Below are 15,321 nucleotides of genomic sequence, written 5' to 3'. Positions count from 1 at the left end.
TGGTTCTGGTTGGGAAGACAAGACCACAGAGAGCTGATAGAGCTTTGCGCTCTGGTTGTCTTTCCCTCGGGTCCCAACAGTTTTGGCTTAAGCTGTGCCGTGGTCTCACCCAGGCATGCGCACACTTGTCCAATAGCTGGACAAGGTCAGGACACAGTCTGTGCCCGTGGAACAGCCTTTCTGCACATGCCCATTGCACCAGTCTGCACATCTGCTTGTGTTGTCCCTCCATATGGCTCGTTGAAGCTGTCCTCTGACCAACTGTGCTGCCCAGTGCTGACTGCCAGCTGTACCCTCAGTTCCACCTACATCCAGTTCCCCTTCTCCCAGGGACTTGCCGAGTTTGCACACTGCCTCCCCTCTGGCACCTGTGCATCTGACTGTGGTCAGCACAGGACACCTGTGCCCAACTGGCAATGCGGGCTTGCTCTCAGTAGGTACCCTCCAATGCCCTACTACATGCCCCCAGCACGTGGCACTTGTTCTGTGAATACCTCTCAGTTCCTGAGCTCTGTCCACCCCAAGGACCGTGACACAGTTCCCAGATCTTTAATGGCCCTGACTGGCCGTATCCTGCCAACTGTGCCAGCCCTCTATCTACCTGTGCTTCTTCCCTCCTGCTTTCCCTCCTCATAGCACCAGGATCCTGGGCAGGGACCACGTGGTGTGCTCACCCCTGGCCGACAGGCACCCCTCCCACTTCCTCCAGCACGTTGCCAGTGCCATGCACAAGCCAAGTTGCACACACTGTAAATGTCACAGTTGCAGCTGTCCCAGAGGGGAAGAGCCAGAGGCATGAGGTCATGGAGTTCACCCTTCTCCCAGGGCAGGATCGAGAGTGTCTTGTGTGGGCACCATCCCCGGTGCCTCCTGAGATGCACCCCATAAAAGGCCCTTGGTGTGAGGAATGCAGAGCCCCAGGGAGGAGTGGGGAGCCCTGCAAGGCCAGCACGCCTGGGGAAGAGGTGGTTGCTGCTCTGCCGCCCTGGGGGACATCGGCTGGCTTGGCCCAGCAGGCCGATGGGGTGATGCCACCACCAGCCTGGTGTTTATTCAGGTGGCTGGCGGGCTTTGCTGTTCCCATGAGGGGAATAAAGAATATTGCTTCTCCGGGGTCTCAGGGCCAGGCCTGTCTCAAACCCTCCTCTGTGGAAACTCAGAATAATAGCTCCTCACTAAAACCAGAAAGGGTACTGGCATTTCTAAATCGATGAGAGGGGAGCCTTCCAGGGACCTAGGAAAACCAAACTCTGGAGGGCAGGGGCTAAACCTGTGGGGTTGCCCCTTTGCCTCACAGCGAGTGCAAGGACCAGTGCTGACTCTTTTGAGGTGTTCAGGAATTGGGTGGGATCTTGTTTTAGGCTACTTAGGCCAAACCATTGGGTCCACCCAGAGAGGGGTCCTAGGGCCACGGCTGGGCAGTAGTTGTGGACATGCCTCAGTCTCCACCTTAGACAAGTGTCGTCGATCTTGCCGATGAGCTAGCATCTGCATCTGTCCCATCCCTCTGACTTGCTTTCCTTCATTGCACTTTTCACTAGTTGATGTTTTCTTGTTTATTTATTGTTTACTTCCCCTCATGGAGGGTGGTCTTCATCAGAACAGGATCCTTGCTGGCCTGGCTTACCCTCAGTGCCCAGGGCTGAACTCATGAGTGCATTAATGAAGAAATACTATATCGAACCCCTGAACCTTCTGGGGCTTCATTACCTGTCCCAGGATGTGAGAGTTACAGGAGAAGATGCACAGGTGCACCTCTTAGCAGGTGCTTAAAGATGTACAGAAACGCTTGAATCCCACTCGGGCACCAGGAACTTTTCCTGTCGGCCCCAGAAAGAACCTGGTTCCTGTAAAACAGTCTTCCTCACACATTTGGGCCCCCTTTCCATTAGCTTTATCCCAAGCTTCCTACATTTAAGACCGTGCTTCCCAAACTTCAGTGTGTATGCAGATTGCCTGGGCATCTTGTTAAAATGCAGATTCTGATTCAGCGGGTCTGGGTCAGGTTGGAGCTTCTGCATTTTAACAAGCTCCTGAGTGACGGAGTGATGCCTGTGCTGGTGGTCTCTTTGAGTAGCAAGGATTTATGGGAATCCAACATTTTTATATTTCTCTGTATAGGCCTATCCTATTGTATATCCTGAAACCAAACTGACAGTGTTCACTGGCCCCTGTGATGTGCTCAGTGCTGCTGGAGAGCTGACGGAGTGCCAGGAACCTCTCCTGGTGTTCTTAGTGATCGAGCAAGTGAACTGAAGAAGCAGGGGCCGAGAGGCTGGGTGCTGGCTTCAGTTCTGCCACTTTTAAAAATGATCATGGGAAAAATCACATCCTTACTCCGGGCCTCAGTTTCCTCATTTGTGAAATGAAGGGTTAGGCTTGAGTTCTGGGGTCCATTCCAGCTGTAACAGTCCATGAAAAATAACAACCACTCAGTATGTCCCATGCACTTCCACATATAGTTTAACTCATTTAATCCCCATAACAACCCATAGGGCAAGTGCTAGTATTAACCCCATTTTACACATGGGCAAAACGAAGCACAGGGAGCTTAAGTAATTTGCCCGAGATAACAGATCTAGCGGTAGCACCATTGAGATGTAAACCAGACAGTTTCCTCCAGAATCCACGCTCTTAACCACTGTATTTGGCTGACCCTGATAACACTTATCAGGAATGACTGCACCCCCAGTAAAACCACTTATTCCGGGTATTCGTGAAACAAGACCTCTTCTCAAGGGCTTCAGCTCTCATAGTTGATTCTGTGCAATTTAGAGAGGTTGGCTTGGCCTTAGCCCCACAGACACATTGAGCCTTTCCAGTGCTCAAAATCTGGCGTGCACTGAAGTGCTGTAAGAATAGCATGGCCAGTGGTCTAGAGCCTGGTTAGTTATAACAATCACGTCGTGGGCTCCTTTGGGCAGCCCACGTAGGGCCACTGGAGCCACAGTGTCTGGGTGTCACCATCTGCCTACACACCCCCTAACTCTGAGCCACCGTGGCTTCCCTCTGGGACATGAGTAGCATCTTACCAGGCTGCAGACCGTGCCCGGCAACGTCTGAGCTTTTGCACTTCTCATGTCTGTCTGTCAAAGAAAGATGAAAAGTAAATGCATCTTCTATTCTTCCACGGTTACTTCCTCTGTCACCCTCATAAACGGGGCTCAAAGGAGAACATCACATTTAAAAATTCAGATGCTCATGGGACCCTTAGAATGGGGGCCAACGCTGGACAATGTTAGATCTCAGTGCGGTAAACGTCTCTAAGAATAACTAGAGGAGAAAGGCTACCTCTAAGCCTGTTGACAGCTGTCCAAGATTCAAATCCCAGTCAGCTTCATCTTCTCCAGGGTGCTGCTTCCCATGCCTGTAGTCCACTCCGTCCCTTTGAACCCATGTTGGGCACTTACAGAACCTGACATGGTTGGTCATCTTCTTCCTGCAGTGTGGACCCTGTCTCCCCCATCACAGCTGTCCTCCCACCGCACCTGCCTCCGTCCCAGGACAAGAACCCCAGGGGAATTAGAGGCTTTCTTTCTGCCGTACTGTACCCTAGACACACAGGAGGTACTCACCAGTGTTGGTTGACTGAAATGTAGCTTTAGTCCTTTCTGGTATGAACTACGTCTGGAACATGCCTAATTTGCCAAGCCATTTAGGGAAACTTTTTATGTGTGAATAGGAAAGTTTAAAGCCAGCCTATCAAATTCCTATATAGATGATACTTTTAAGGTGCTGGGGAGCCATAAAAAGAGAGTGAAACATTGCCATTTGCAGCAACATGGATGGGCCTAGAGAATATCATACTAAGTGAAGTAAATCAGACAGGGAAAGATACATATGATATCATATCACTTCTCTGTATAATCTAAAAAAAATACAAAGGAATCTATATAGAAAACAGAAACAGACTCACAGACATAGTAAACAAACTTACGTTTACCCAAGGGGCAAGGGAGGGGGATAAATTAGGAATACAGGATTAACAGAGGCAAACTACTATACATGAGGTAGATAAGCAATAAGGATTTACTGTGTAGCACAGGGAACTATATTCAATATCTTGTAATAACCTATAATGGAAAAGAATCTGAAAAATGTATACGTGTGGGCTTCCCTGGTGGCGCAGTGGTTGAGAGTCCGCCTGCCGATGCAGGGACACGGGTTCGTGCCCCGGTCCGGGAAGATTCCACATGCCGCAGAGCAGCTGGGCCCGTGAGCCATGGCCGCTGGGCCTGCGTGTCCAGATGCTGTGCTCCACAATGGGAGAGGCCACAACAGTGAGAGGCCCGCGTACCGCAAAAACAAACAAACAAACAAAAAAAATAGTATACGTGTGTATATATATATATGTATAACTGAATCACTTTGCTGTAGACCTGAAACTAGCACAATATTGTAAATCAACTATATCTCAATTGAAAAAAAGACTTCTAAAAAGTGCTGGGGAGGGCTTCCCTGGTGGCGCAGTGGTTGAGAGTTCGCCTGCCGATGCAGGGGACGTGGGCTTGTGCCCCGGTCTGGGAAGATCCCACATGCCCTGGAGCGGCTGGGCTCGTGAGCCATGGCCGCTGGGCCTGTGCGTCCGGAGCCTGTGCTCTGCAATGGGAGAGGCCACAGCAGCGAGAGGCCCACGTACCGCAAAAAAAAAAAAAAAAAAAAAAAAAAAAAAAAAGTGATGGGGAATAGTTTGTGCTCATTAGAAGAGCATACTATGTAAATTTCTTTGGCCACCTCTTTTAAAATTGCTCAGAAAATCTTTCATTAACTGAGCCACTGGTTCACGTGTGTAGAGGTGCAAGCGGATGGAATTTTTCTGTAATGTTACTCGTCACTGGATAAGAGCGTACTGTGAACCAAGGGTGGATAAATAACAGGTGTCCCAGTAGCCCAGGGACATGGCAGTGTTATCATTAGGAAAGCTGTGGTGGTATTGGGAAGCATTTCCAGCAGAGGATGTACCGGAGCCAAGCTGCCCTGGAAATGCCGCCTGGGACTGAGCTCGGTCCTCAGCACAGGGCCGGACACACTCGAGGGCCCCAGTTGTTTCTGGCTGATTTCTCAGCCTGTCTGTTGAGTCTCTGTGCTCTAAGCAGAAGCTGGCTGCCAGCTCCCTCCTGTTTGTCTTCAAAGCACTTTAAAGGACTCTCTTTTTAAAATTTTCTCTCTTCTTAGGAAGTTTCTAAAAACCTCACCAAGGAAAATGAACAAATCGAAAAGGACGTGAAAGAAATTCGAGCTGAGATGAACAAGCGAGGCAAAGAGAACAGCTCCAGTAATGTCCTAGACAGCATGCCGGACATCCGCTCGGCCCTGCAGAGGGACACGGCTGCAGCCTACACCCACCCCGAGGTACAACCCAGCCTCCAGGGGCTCTGACCACAGACCCCCAGAAAGCATACTCCCAGCACCTCCCACGTGCATAGCGCTTGCAGGCTTCAGTCCTTCCACGGGCATGCTCTCGGTTCATCTACACAACAGTTCTGTAAGTCTGATGCGGCAGGGGTTGACCCCATTGTACTTAATTAACGTTGAAGCCCAGAGAGGTTCAGTGAGTACTGAAGCCAGGACTCAAATCTGGGTCTTTCGAGTTTCAGGCCCCATTTCTATTATACTCCATCCTGCCTCTTGGAGTACTATGTCTTTCATCATCATACCATGTGGTCTTCACCACAGCTCTGGAAGGCAGGCTGGGGCAGAGATCCATGTCCTCACTTTGCAGATGAGAAAACAGATCCAGGAATACTCACAGTCTCCCCTGCTCAGCTGGGAAGTGGTGACGGGGGTCTCACACCTCTATCTCTTCCCCCTCAGTATTGTCCGGAACACAGAGTCACCTGTGCCATGAAATGAAGCACTATCTAAGGTGACTTGAGTGATGCCAAGGGACCTATTTGCTTAAAAATACCTCCTCATTTGATACCTATTTCTTTTGGCTCTAGTTACCAAGTGATGTGTACGTGCTAATATTTAATAGTTACGTGTGTTATTTTATTTAATGTATTGGACTATCTTGTAAATTGATGACTGAAAAACAGGAGCTAACCCCCCAAAGTGGAAGAGGAAATGGGTAAATTCTGGCCTCAGGACTTGAAGAGTGTGGGTGCTATTAGCAAGGCAGGTCTGGATGAAGCGTCGTAAGAGGGGTCCCTGGCAACCACGGGATAGCAGCAGTTAAGAGGGGTTTTGCTCACTTTTACTGGGCCAAGGATTGGTGGTGGACGGCAGAGCGTGGATTCCAGGTGAACCATTGAGGGATCCCCTCAGCCTGGGGCAGGCGGGCAGGGTGTGGGTGAAGCAGGGCCTGGGACACGGACTGTCAGAGCCCCTGAGCTGTCGTATGTGCTGTGACATTGAAAGGGGCTGGGAAGCATTGCTGTGAAGGATTCTGTTGCCTGGGTCATTAAGAATTGGGGTAAGAAAGGAAGTAAGACTGACCAGGCATGTGGGCTTGGAACTCTTGAGCAAAGAAACTCCCCAAAGTGATGCCAAGCAGACAGCAGCTTTGGTTTTGGGGGACCTTGGGCTCATGTGTTCCGAAGGCAGGAGAGCAGGCAGATTAGGACTTTGGAGGCAAGAAGCCCTGAAGAGAGTACGGTGCCTGCACCCTGCCCCATTTGTAACTCAAAATAAAACCAATTCCAACCCAGAAAATAAGTACAAGGAAGGCCAGTTTTCTGGCTTAGCCCATGATGACTACTTTGACGGGGTTTTTTGGGAAATATCGTATTCCCTCAAAAATTATTTTTATTCTCATTTTTGGGTGTCCCCGACGTGCCAGCTACTGAGTGTGTGTTTAGTCTGCTTGGTGGGTCATCCCTGAGCAGGTCTGAGTTTGTCAACCAAAGAGCCAGAAGACATTTGGGCTGGAAGGGAAATTGGAGGCACCCTCGCATCACACCTGGGGCCCTGCGGCTCCCATCGCAGCCCGTGTGGCATCCTCTGCTGGCCCAGCAGCCCAGCAGAGTTAGGCGCTTCCTGTGCTCTCCGGCTTCCAATTTCCCAGGCGGCTGAGCTTGAGAATTCCATCTGTTGTCTCAATGACACGTTATGTGGTATGTTCAGGAACCCAGCTCAGATTTTCCTGAAGGCAAATCAACCACACCAAACTCTTTTTCTCCTTGCTCAGCAAAACTGTCTGCCTCCCGAGATCCCCATTCACACACTGCGGAAGTTAGCACAGTCCACCCAAACCAGGGAGGGTGTGGGCAGAGCCAGGGCCAGGGTGGCACTGGAAAGGGGGAAGTGGTGAAGGAGGCAAGGCTAGCCTCTCCCTTTGCATCCGTCTGTCTCTTTAGTGAACCCCGTGCTGAAAAAGGGGGTGAGTGGGGTGTCTGGGTTTGGCTGTTCTCTTCAGGGTTCTTACAGATGATGTCAGGGTTTCTTGGAACGGTGCACGGCACCTTGCTGGAGGCCTCTTTCCAGGAAGGTCCTTGCCTGGAGGGTTGGCAGGGGGCTCTGGGGGGTGGGTTGGGAGTGGAGAGGGCAGGGTGGGATTGGGAAAACTGGGACACCAGCAGTTGAAGTCATACAACAGTTTAACAGAGAGAAGAAAGCAAAGCTTGCGGGGGCCACTGCCTCCCAGTGCAGCCAGCGAATCCAGGGAAATTATATGTTCTCTGGCAGAGGCTGTCCATGGTCTTGCACCATCTTCTTGGCTGGGAGAAGGAACTGCAGTTCCCGCTCGTCCCTAAGAGCTTGGATTAAAGACAGTTCCTGGGGTTTGCCACGAAGAAATGACAGCTTGCTTTTGCAATGCAGAGGGAAACCAGAGTCTAGCAATTAGATGGCCCGCGGCGTCTGAGTCAAGGGCTGGGGCCTCTCGTCAGCCTCCCAGGCAGCTCTTTCCTATGGGAAATGAGGGATCCCCAAGTCTGCTGGGCACTAGCCAGACCATGGCCCTCAGGACTTGGGGATGTGGACAAGTTTTTGGATGGCCAATGAGTTAGTCCTGTGGTCACAGCTGAGGACAATGTGGCTTTAATGTAAGGTAGAGCACAGGCTCTGAAGCAGGCAGCCCTGGGCCTATTTAACAGCCGAATGACTTCATAAGTGCCCCTGTCAGCCACTTAATCGACTGACCTTCAACCAAGTTGCTAAATGACTCTGAGCCTCTCCTTCCTCATCTGTAAAATGTGGATAATAATATCTACCGTGCCCCATTATTTTAAGGGTTGAAAATAATATAAAGGGACATGTCTGGCCCTAATAGGTGCTCTGTAAAATGTCATCAGCACCAGCTGAGTATTCCCTGCGCTTCTGATGGAGGTCACCTCACCAGCAAAGAACGGGAAGTGAGAGAGGGGCAGGTAGCAGGAGTAGGGGCTGCCTGGGGCACAAATCTGCCTGTTTCTTCTGGGCAGCGCTCTGGCCCCAGTCAGGGGAGGCTGGCAGAAGGAGTTCCCTGTCTTCCAGGAGTCGGTCAGCTCAGGGGAGCAAGGAACACATATTCAGGAACTTCCGTGTCTGCCGTGCCATCTGGATAAACTCTCTTGTCACGGGAAAACCAGTACAGACTTGGGGTGTGGTTGGCAATGAGGACTCCAGGTTTTCTCCAGGCCAGATTTTAAAGGTCAAAACAAGAGCCTGATTTGCTTCTTCCTGTGCAAAGTGAGAAAGTTGGCCGTGATAGCTGGATCCCTGCCAGCTAATGTTCAGTGAACCTGAAGGTCCTGCTCTGCCCCTCAGGACCCTGGGCCTCAAGGGACAGAGGTTTTGTTTCCAAGTGGACTCTGCTCTCTGGGTGGATTTCACCAAGGATTTAAGGGAGCTCGCCCACCTCCTCATGGTGAAAAGGGGGAGCTTTCATGGCTTAGATGGCTACAGGGAGCAAGCCCTTCATCATTCAGCCATTGGATACCTCCTGAGAGCAGTGCTGGGCCACTCCCACTTAGGTCGCTGCGTGCTTTACTAATTTACTAATGCTTTACTGCCCCTCAGGAGCTGGACCCCCTGTCCAGTGGCTCTGACGTTCAGCACAGCTAGCTCACAGGCCCAGTGCCCAAGGCCCTCTGCTTTCAAAGGTGGGCGATTGTGATCCTTTGGGTGATGGGACATGACTAGATGGACCAAGGAAGGACCCAGAGACTCTGCCACACTGTGGACACAAGAACTCAGTCCCCAGGCAGCAGCTCCGTGGAGGACAGGGTGGTCCTTCCATGTGACCAGAACCGTCACAGAGGACTTCTGTGGCACCATCAATATGCCCAGGTCATTGGCTACCTACTTTAAAGCATCATTTGATTTGACAAAAATCCCAGTGCTAGTCACAAATGTAGATGGTTGCTTGGGACTTGTTATGATTCAGAAATTCAATTTAACAGGCATTTACTCAGGGGAATTAAAGATGAACAAGAGGTGGTCTCTGCTCTTCCAGTTGCTCCGTCAACAGAGGCAACATCCTTAAATAATGCCTGTGGAAGGCAGGCTGAGAAAGGTGATACAATAGAAGTACAGACTTGTATCCATTAGGAGTTGTGTTCGGCTTTGAGTAAGAGACCGAAATACAGTGCATTAAACAATAGAGCAGTTGGTTGTTCTTTCATGTAGAAGAGCTCTGGAGGCAGGTGGCCCAGGGCTGATATAGTCAGCTGCAAGATGTCATTAGTGATGTCCATGCTCAAAATCCCCTCATGATCACAAGATGACTGCTCAGCTCCAGCCATCCTGTCCATATTCTCCTGGCCAGAGAAATGAGGAAGAGTGCAAAAGATGCCTTCCAGCTGAGTCAGCCCCGAGTCTTAAGAAACTTCTCCAAAAGCTCTTCCCACCAACTTCTACTTATACCCTACCAACCAGAACTTAGTCCCACGACCACTCCCACAAAACCAGTTTCTCATTAAGTCAGGAGCAAGGAGACAGGGGATTTGGGTAGTCACTTGGAAGTCTCTGCCACAAAGTGCAAAGTGATGATTGGGAAAGAAAGATTAATTCTGAATGAAAAGGTCTGGGAGTATTTCCTTGGGGTCCTGAGATTTTAGCCAGGCCTTGAAAAATGGGTTGATTTCAAGAAATAGCTATATGGGTGTGGGGGGTGGGGGGAAGAGAATGGCCTTCCAGACAGAGAAAACAGTCTGAGCAAAGACCCAGAAGCTCAGGAGAGCCAAGAAGTTCAGGAGTCAACCAAGTGCCTGGAGTACCGGGGGTGTCGGTGCTGGAGGGTGGAGCAAAAGAGAGAAGAATGCTGAGCTGGGTCAAGTCGATTTGAGTTCTCAGTGCCAGGCCAAGGACTTCGGACTTTGTTCTGGATTCGTTAGGGAGGGCTTGGGGCAGTTCGTTCTAACAGCATAAGTAAAAGCAGTCATGATTCATCCTGAGGTATGCAGCTTGGTCCTCAGCCTTCATGTCCCAGCCACATGGACCTCACTAGGAACAACTGATACCAGATCTAAGTCACCCAGCATCCCCAGACCAGAGCTGAGAGGACAACTGCACTCTCTGAGAAGTATAGCATGGAGGTTAGAGACAGAGTCTGGAGCCAGACTGCCTGGGTTCAAATCCTGCCTCTACCACTTCCCTGCTGTGGCCCCTTGGGCAATTTACATAACCTCTCTGTGCCTCAATTTCCCAATCTGTAAATGGAAATGATTAAAACTGGTTCCTACCTCAGAGGGCTGATGAGGAGATGAACAATGCCTGGCTCTTAGGAAGTGCTTTTAGGATTAGCTGTTGTTATTAGTATGGCCTTGGCTCCAGCATTGTCTCTCCCTGACCACTGCCCCTCTGACCAGTGACCTGACCTTCCTTTGTGTCCCCTCTGAGGAGCAGTATGAAGAGAGGTTTCTGCAGGAAGAAACCGTGTCCCAGCAGATCAACTCCATCAAGCTCCTGCAGACGCGGCCACTGGCTCCACCAGAGGTGGTGAAGCCTCAGCGGCCCCTGCAGAGGCAGGTCCACCTGAGGGGCCGGCCGGCCTCCAAGCCCACCGTCATTCGGGGCATCACCTACTACAAAGCGAAGGACCCTGAGGAGGAGAATGACATCGAAGAGCATCGTGAGTTGGGGTCAGCCAGGGCCGCCCCCCCCCCAGAGGCAGGGCAAGGGACAGAGTCACCACTTGGACCCTGTGGAGGTGCACTTCCCGTGAGGCACACACCCTTTTTGCAGTTTGATTACTACTGTGGCCCCGCAGAGCCAGCTCGGTTACCTGAGAATTCCCTGCAGTTACAAACCATCCAGAATTCTTATGGCCTTTCCTCACAACTTGCTGAGCGCCCTGGGGCAAGTCACTTGCCTTCTCTGGGCTTGCAGAGGACCACAAGGCAGAACATGGCTGAGCCAGAAGGGACTTCAGTGCCCTGGAGTCCAGCCCTCCCCATTCGCAGATGAGGACCCTGAGGCATAGAGGCGAATGACTCACTCACAGCCACACAGTGGGCTTCTCCCACCTGTTCCTTCTCCAGGGACCCTGGGCTTCCTGACCGAGACTCCAGCACATGCTGGACCCCTTTTATCTCTGTCCCTCTTATTTTTTCACAGAAAACAGATATTCCCTTTCACCTCATCTTTATCTTGTTTCCCTAATACTTCCTTCTCCTGTGCTCCTCCCTGCCACCGGCCCCTCCTTTTTCTTCTGTCTCTCCCTGCCCAGCACCCCAGGAGGCCCCACTCTTCCTCTGTCTCCACTCTGCCAGAGCAAATGCCAGTTCCTCCCATCAGGTCCTGCTCAGCAGCCTCCTGACTCATGTACCTGCTCTGCCTCTCCCTCCTTACAGCTTCTGCTCACCCAGTCGCTGGCATAATCATTTTCCCATTTTTAACTGTTCGTAGCCTTTTAAAATTATTAATTTCTGGGAGTTCCCTGGTGGTCTAGTGGTTAGGATTCGGCGCTTTCACTGCCATGGCCCGGGTTCAGTCCCTGGTCCGGGAACTGAGATCCCACAAGCTGTGCAGCATGGCCAACATAAATAAATAAATAATTGGTTTGTGGGGTTTTCATATTCTGGAACAGGTCCTCTGTCAGTCATACATACTGCAGATATTTTCTTCCTGCCCGTGGCTTGTATTTTCAGTTCCTTAATGGTGTTTCTGATGAGCAGATAAAATCCAATTGACCAATTATGTCTTTTGTGGTTAGACCTCTTTGTGTCCTTCCTAAGAAATCTCTGCCTCTCATATTCCTTCTCTGCTCCAAACCCTGCAGACTGCCCCATTTCACTTGGAATAAAAACTGAAGTCCAGGGGCTTCCCTGGTGGCGCAGAGGTTGAGAGTCCGCCTGCCGATGCAGGGGACACGGGTTCGTGCCCCGGTCCGGGAAGATTCCACATGCCGCAGAACAGCTGGGCCCGTGAGCCATGGCTGCTGGGCCTGCGCGTCCGGAGCCTGTGCTCCGCATCGGGAGAGGCCACGGCAGTGAGAGGCCCACGTACCACAAAAACAAACAAACAAACAAACAAAAAACTGAAGTCCAAACACAACAGCCAAACGCCACATGACTTGGCTCCCGTGTTCTCTCTGACCTCTGTCCACCTCACTGCTCCTCAGCCTCGGCAGACATGTCCTGGCCCCAGGGCCTTTGCACTGCTGCTATTCCCCCCCTAGTATACTCTTCCCCTGATAGCTGCTTGGCTAACTCCCTCGCTCCTTCAAGCCTCTGCTCATCTCTCCATCCCACCGAGTCCCATCTTGACTACTTTATCCATTACTGCAAGTTTCTCTTCCCTTCCCTTCTCCTCACCCTACTAGACTTTTCTTCATAGCACCTTCAAATGTACAATCTGTGTATTGTTTGGTGTCTCCGCCACTAGATAGAAGCTTTGCGAGGGCAGGATCTTTTTTTGCTCATTGTTCTTGTGGCATGCTCCATAGATACCTACTGAATGAATGACTAACTTCCTCCCAGGTTTCGTAGCCCGTGGCTGTGCGTCCTCTAGGTGGCCCGTGGGTCGCAGGTGGAGGATAGCGGTAGACTATTCAGAGAGACCCTCGAGGAAATGCTTCCATCTCTGCTCCTTTTCACCTGCTTCGTCTAAATCCCACCTGGGCTCTATCTCTAAATCAGGGCATCATGTTGAGGAAAGAAACCCTCATTAATCTGCCACATACCACATGCCCCCAGTTCCTCTCCCCCGGTCACAAATGCACCTGTGTTTGTTTCCCAGAAGACGAGTTTTTCAGCGGTGAACACGGAATGGATTTGCTGATTGAAGATCAGCTTCTGAGACACAACCACCTGCTGACCGGTGCCACCCGGAGGCCAGTAGCCACCCGTCACAATGCTGCTGTGACAACTGATGCTGGCGCTCAGACCACAGCCCTGCTTTCTGCACAGCCGCAGGCCTCGACCTCAGCTGCCAGCATCCCTGACCCTACTCTCTCTGCCTCAGTTGAAAAATTCTCAACACCACTCCAGACCACCTCAGTGTTTCCCGAACCCACAGGGGAGGCATTCCTTAAACCTTTTACTCAGGTACCAGCCACGACCGTGGCCCACACAGCCACCCAGCGACCTCCAGCCTCAGCGCCTCCATCAGTGGCTCCCGAGGATGCATTTGTAGAGGCTACGCACACAGCCCCGGTGCCTCCCCCGCCCGTCAGGACAGACTCACTGGGGAAAGATGCCACTGCTGGGCAGGACACAGCCCCCCTTAGCCCCACCCTGAGCCCCGAGGAAGAAGATGACATACGGAATGTCATAGGTGAGTTCATTCTACCTGGCTTGGGTCTCCTGCTCAAGTGAAGGGCAGAGCCTGGAAATGGCTTGAAAGGAGAGGGAGGATTCAGATGGTCCAGCTGCTTCATAAAGAAAGGCAAGTGGAGTTAGGCCTTGGCCGATGATCGATTTTAACATCTAGGGTCTATGTATTCAAAATGTGCTGGTGATAAGAGTGGGAAACTCCTTTCTAAAATATAAGTAAACTGGGGCTTCCCTGGTGGCGCAGTGGTTGAGAGTCCGCCTGCCGATGCAGGGGACACGGGTTCGTGTCCCGGTCCGGGAAGATCCCACATGCCGCGGAGCAGCTGGGCCCATGAGCCGTGGCCGCTGAGCCTGCGCGTCCAGAGCCTGTGGTCCGCAGCGGGAGAGGCCACAATAGTGAGAGGCCCGCGTACCGCAAAAAAAAAAAAAAAAAAAATTAATTAAATTAAATATAAGTAAATTAATGGAGCCAAGATCTCAGCTTCATTAATAAATTTTATAAACATTTGTCAAGTGCTGGTGTACTAGGCTTTGTGATGGGTATTGGGTATTTGGTTATTTAATGATGGCTAAGTTTTCTGCAGTATGTTTACCAGGCCATGAACTAACAATAGATTCTTATGTGGGCAGAGGGATCCCAGAATAATAAGAATGGGAACAGGGGAATAACCAGTGCAGTGGGCCCCAGGGGAAAATCTCATGAGCTCTCAGCCTTAGAAAGCATGGAAACACTGTGGCATCATGTGATAAATGCTGTAACAGAGGAATGGAGAAACAGAGACATGAAAGAGGGAGCAGCAGCTTGGCCTGGCTGCTAAGAAGGCTGGGGAAGGTTTTCTAAGGAAGTATCCTTTGAACTGGGTTTGGAAGGATGAATAGGAGTTTTCTTTTTTATTTATTTATTTATTTATTTATGGCTGTGTTGGGTCTTCGTTTCTGTGCAAGGGCTTTCTCTAGTTGTGGTGAGCAGGGGCCACTCTTCATTGCAGTGCGCGGGCCTCTCACAGTCGCGGCCTCTCTTGTTGCGGAGCACAGGCTCCAGACGCGCAGGCTCGGTAGCTGTGGCTCACGGGCCCAGTTGCTCCACGGCATGTGGGATCCTCCCAGACCAGGGCTCGAACCCGTGTCCCCTGCATTGGCAGGCAGATTCTCAACCACTGCGCCACCAGGGAAGCCCAAACAGGAGTTTTCTAAGGAGAGAAGTCTTCTGACTATTAGGTCTAAAGGAGCAGGGTATGTTCCAGAAGCACAGAGAATACAGCCCTGTTCTGTGCCTGGGAGCTCCATGTCCACAAGATGACTCTGAGAACAGTAAACTGTGAGAGTGTGTGTGTGTGATGTCGGGGGGCAGCGGGGAGGGGGGGCAAGGAACAACTAGAAAAGGAAATGAGACCTGGCTACATATGTCTCTTCCAACAAGAACTAAACCACACATTCATTACGTCACCATCCATAGTGATTGAGAAATAACACTATTGAATAATAATTTCATTAAAAATATACTTGATTTGATGGAAGACGTGATTTGCCTTATACCTGTCTTGCCCTTCTTCCCATTTTCTGCTCCCTTGGCAGCCTCTTTCCTAATTCCTCCTCAGAATAAGATGCCAGCTATGCCAGACAGATGGCGGAAGGAGCACCAGCCAGGAGCCAAACGCCTTGTTATAGCCTGGTCTCTGCCGCT

General features: G+C 51.0%; 1 protein-coding gene across 4 annotated transcripts in view; it reads left to right on the top strand.

Annotated features, from left to right (window-relative positions):
• OLFML2B (olfactomedin like 2B) overlaps positions 1–15,321 on the top strand; it is a 41,467-nt gene that overhangs the window by 12,993 nt on the left and 13,153 nt on the right. For 2 of the 4 annotated variants that reach the window (XM_079913768.1, XM_079913771.1), the window contains exons 4-6: positions 5,176–5,352; positions 10,762–10,993; positions 13,102–13,638. In XM_079913768.1, the coding sequence (XP_079769894.1) occupies positions 5,176–5,352; positions 10,762–10,993; positions 13,102–13,638 (946 nt within the window). The remainder of the gene's footprint in view (positions 1–5,175; positions 5,353–10,761; positions 10,994–13,101; positions 13,639–15,321) is intronic. The other 2 variants (XM_079913770.1, XM_079913769.1) reach the window with 2 other exon arrangements.

Source organism: Stenella coeruleoalba, assembly GCF_951394435.1.
Source record: "Stenella coeruleoalba genome assembly, chromosome: 1".
Lineage (NCBI taxonomy): Eukaryota > Metazoa > Chordata > Mammalia > Artiodactyla > Delphinidae > Stenella > Stenella coeruleoalba.
Note: the sequence above shows the minus strand (reverse complement) of the source record. Positions and strands in the feature narration are given on the sequence as shown.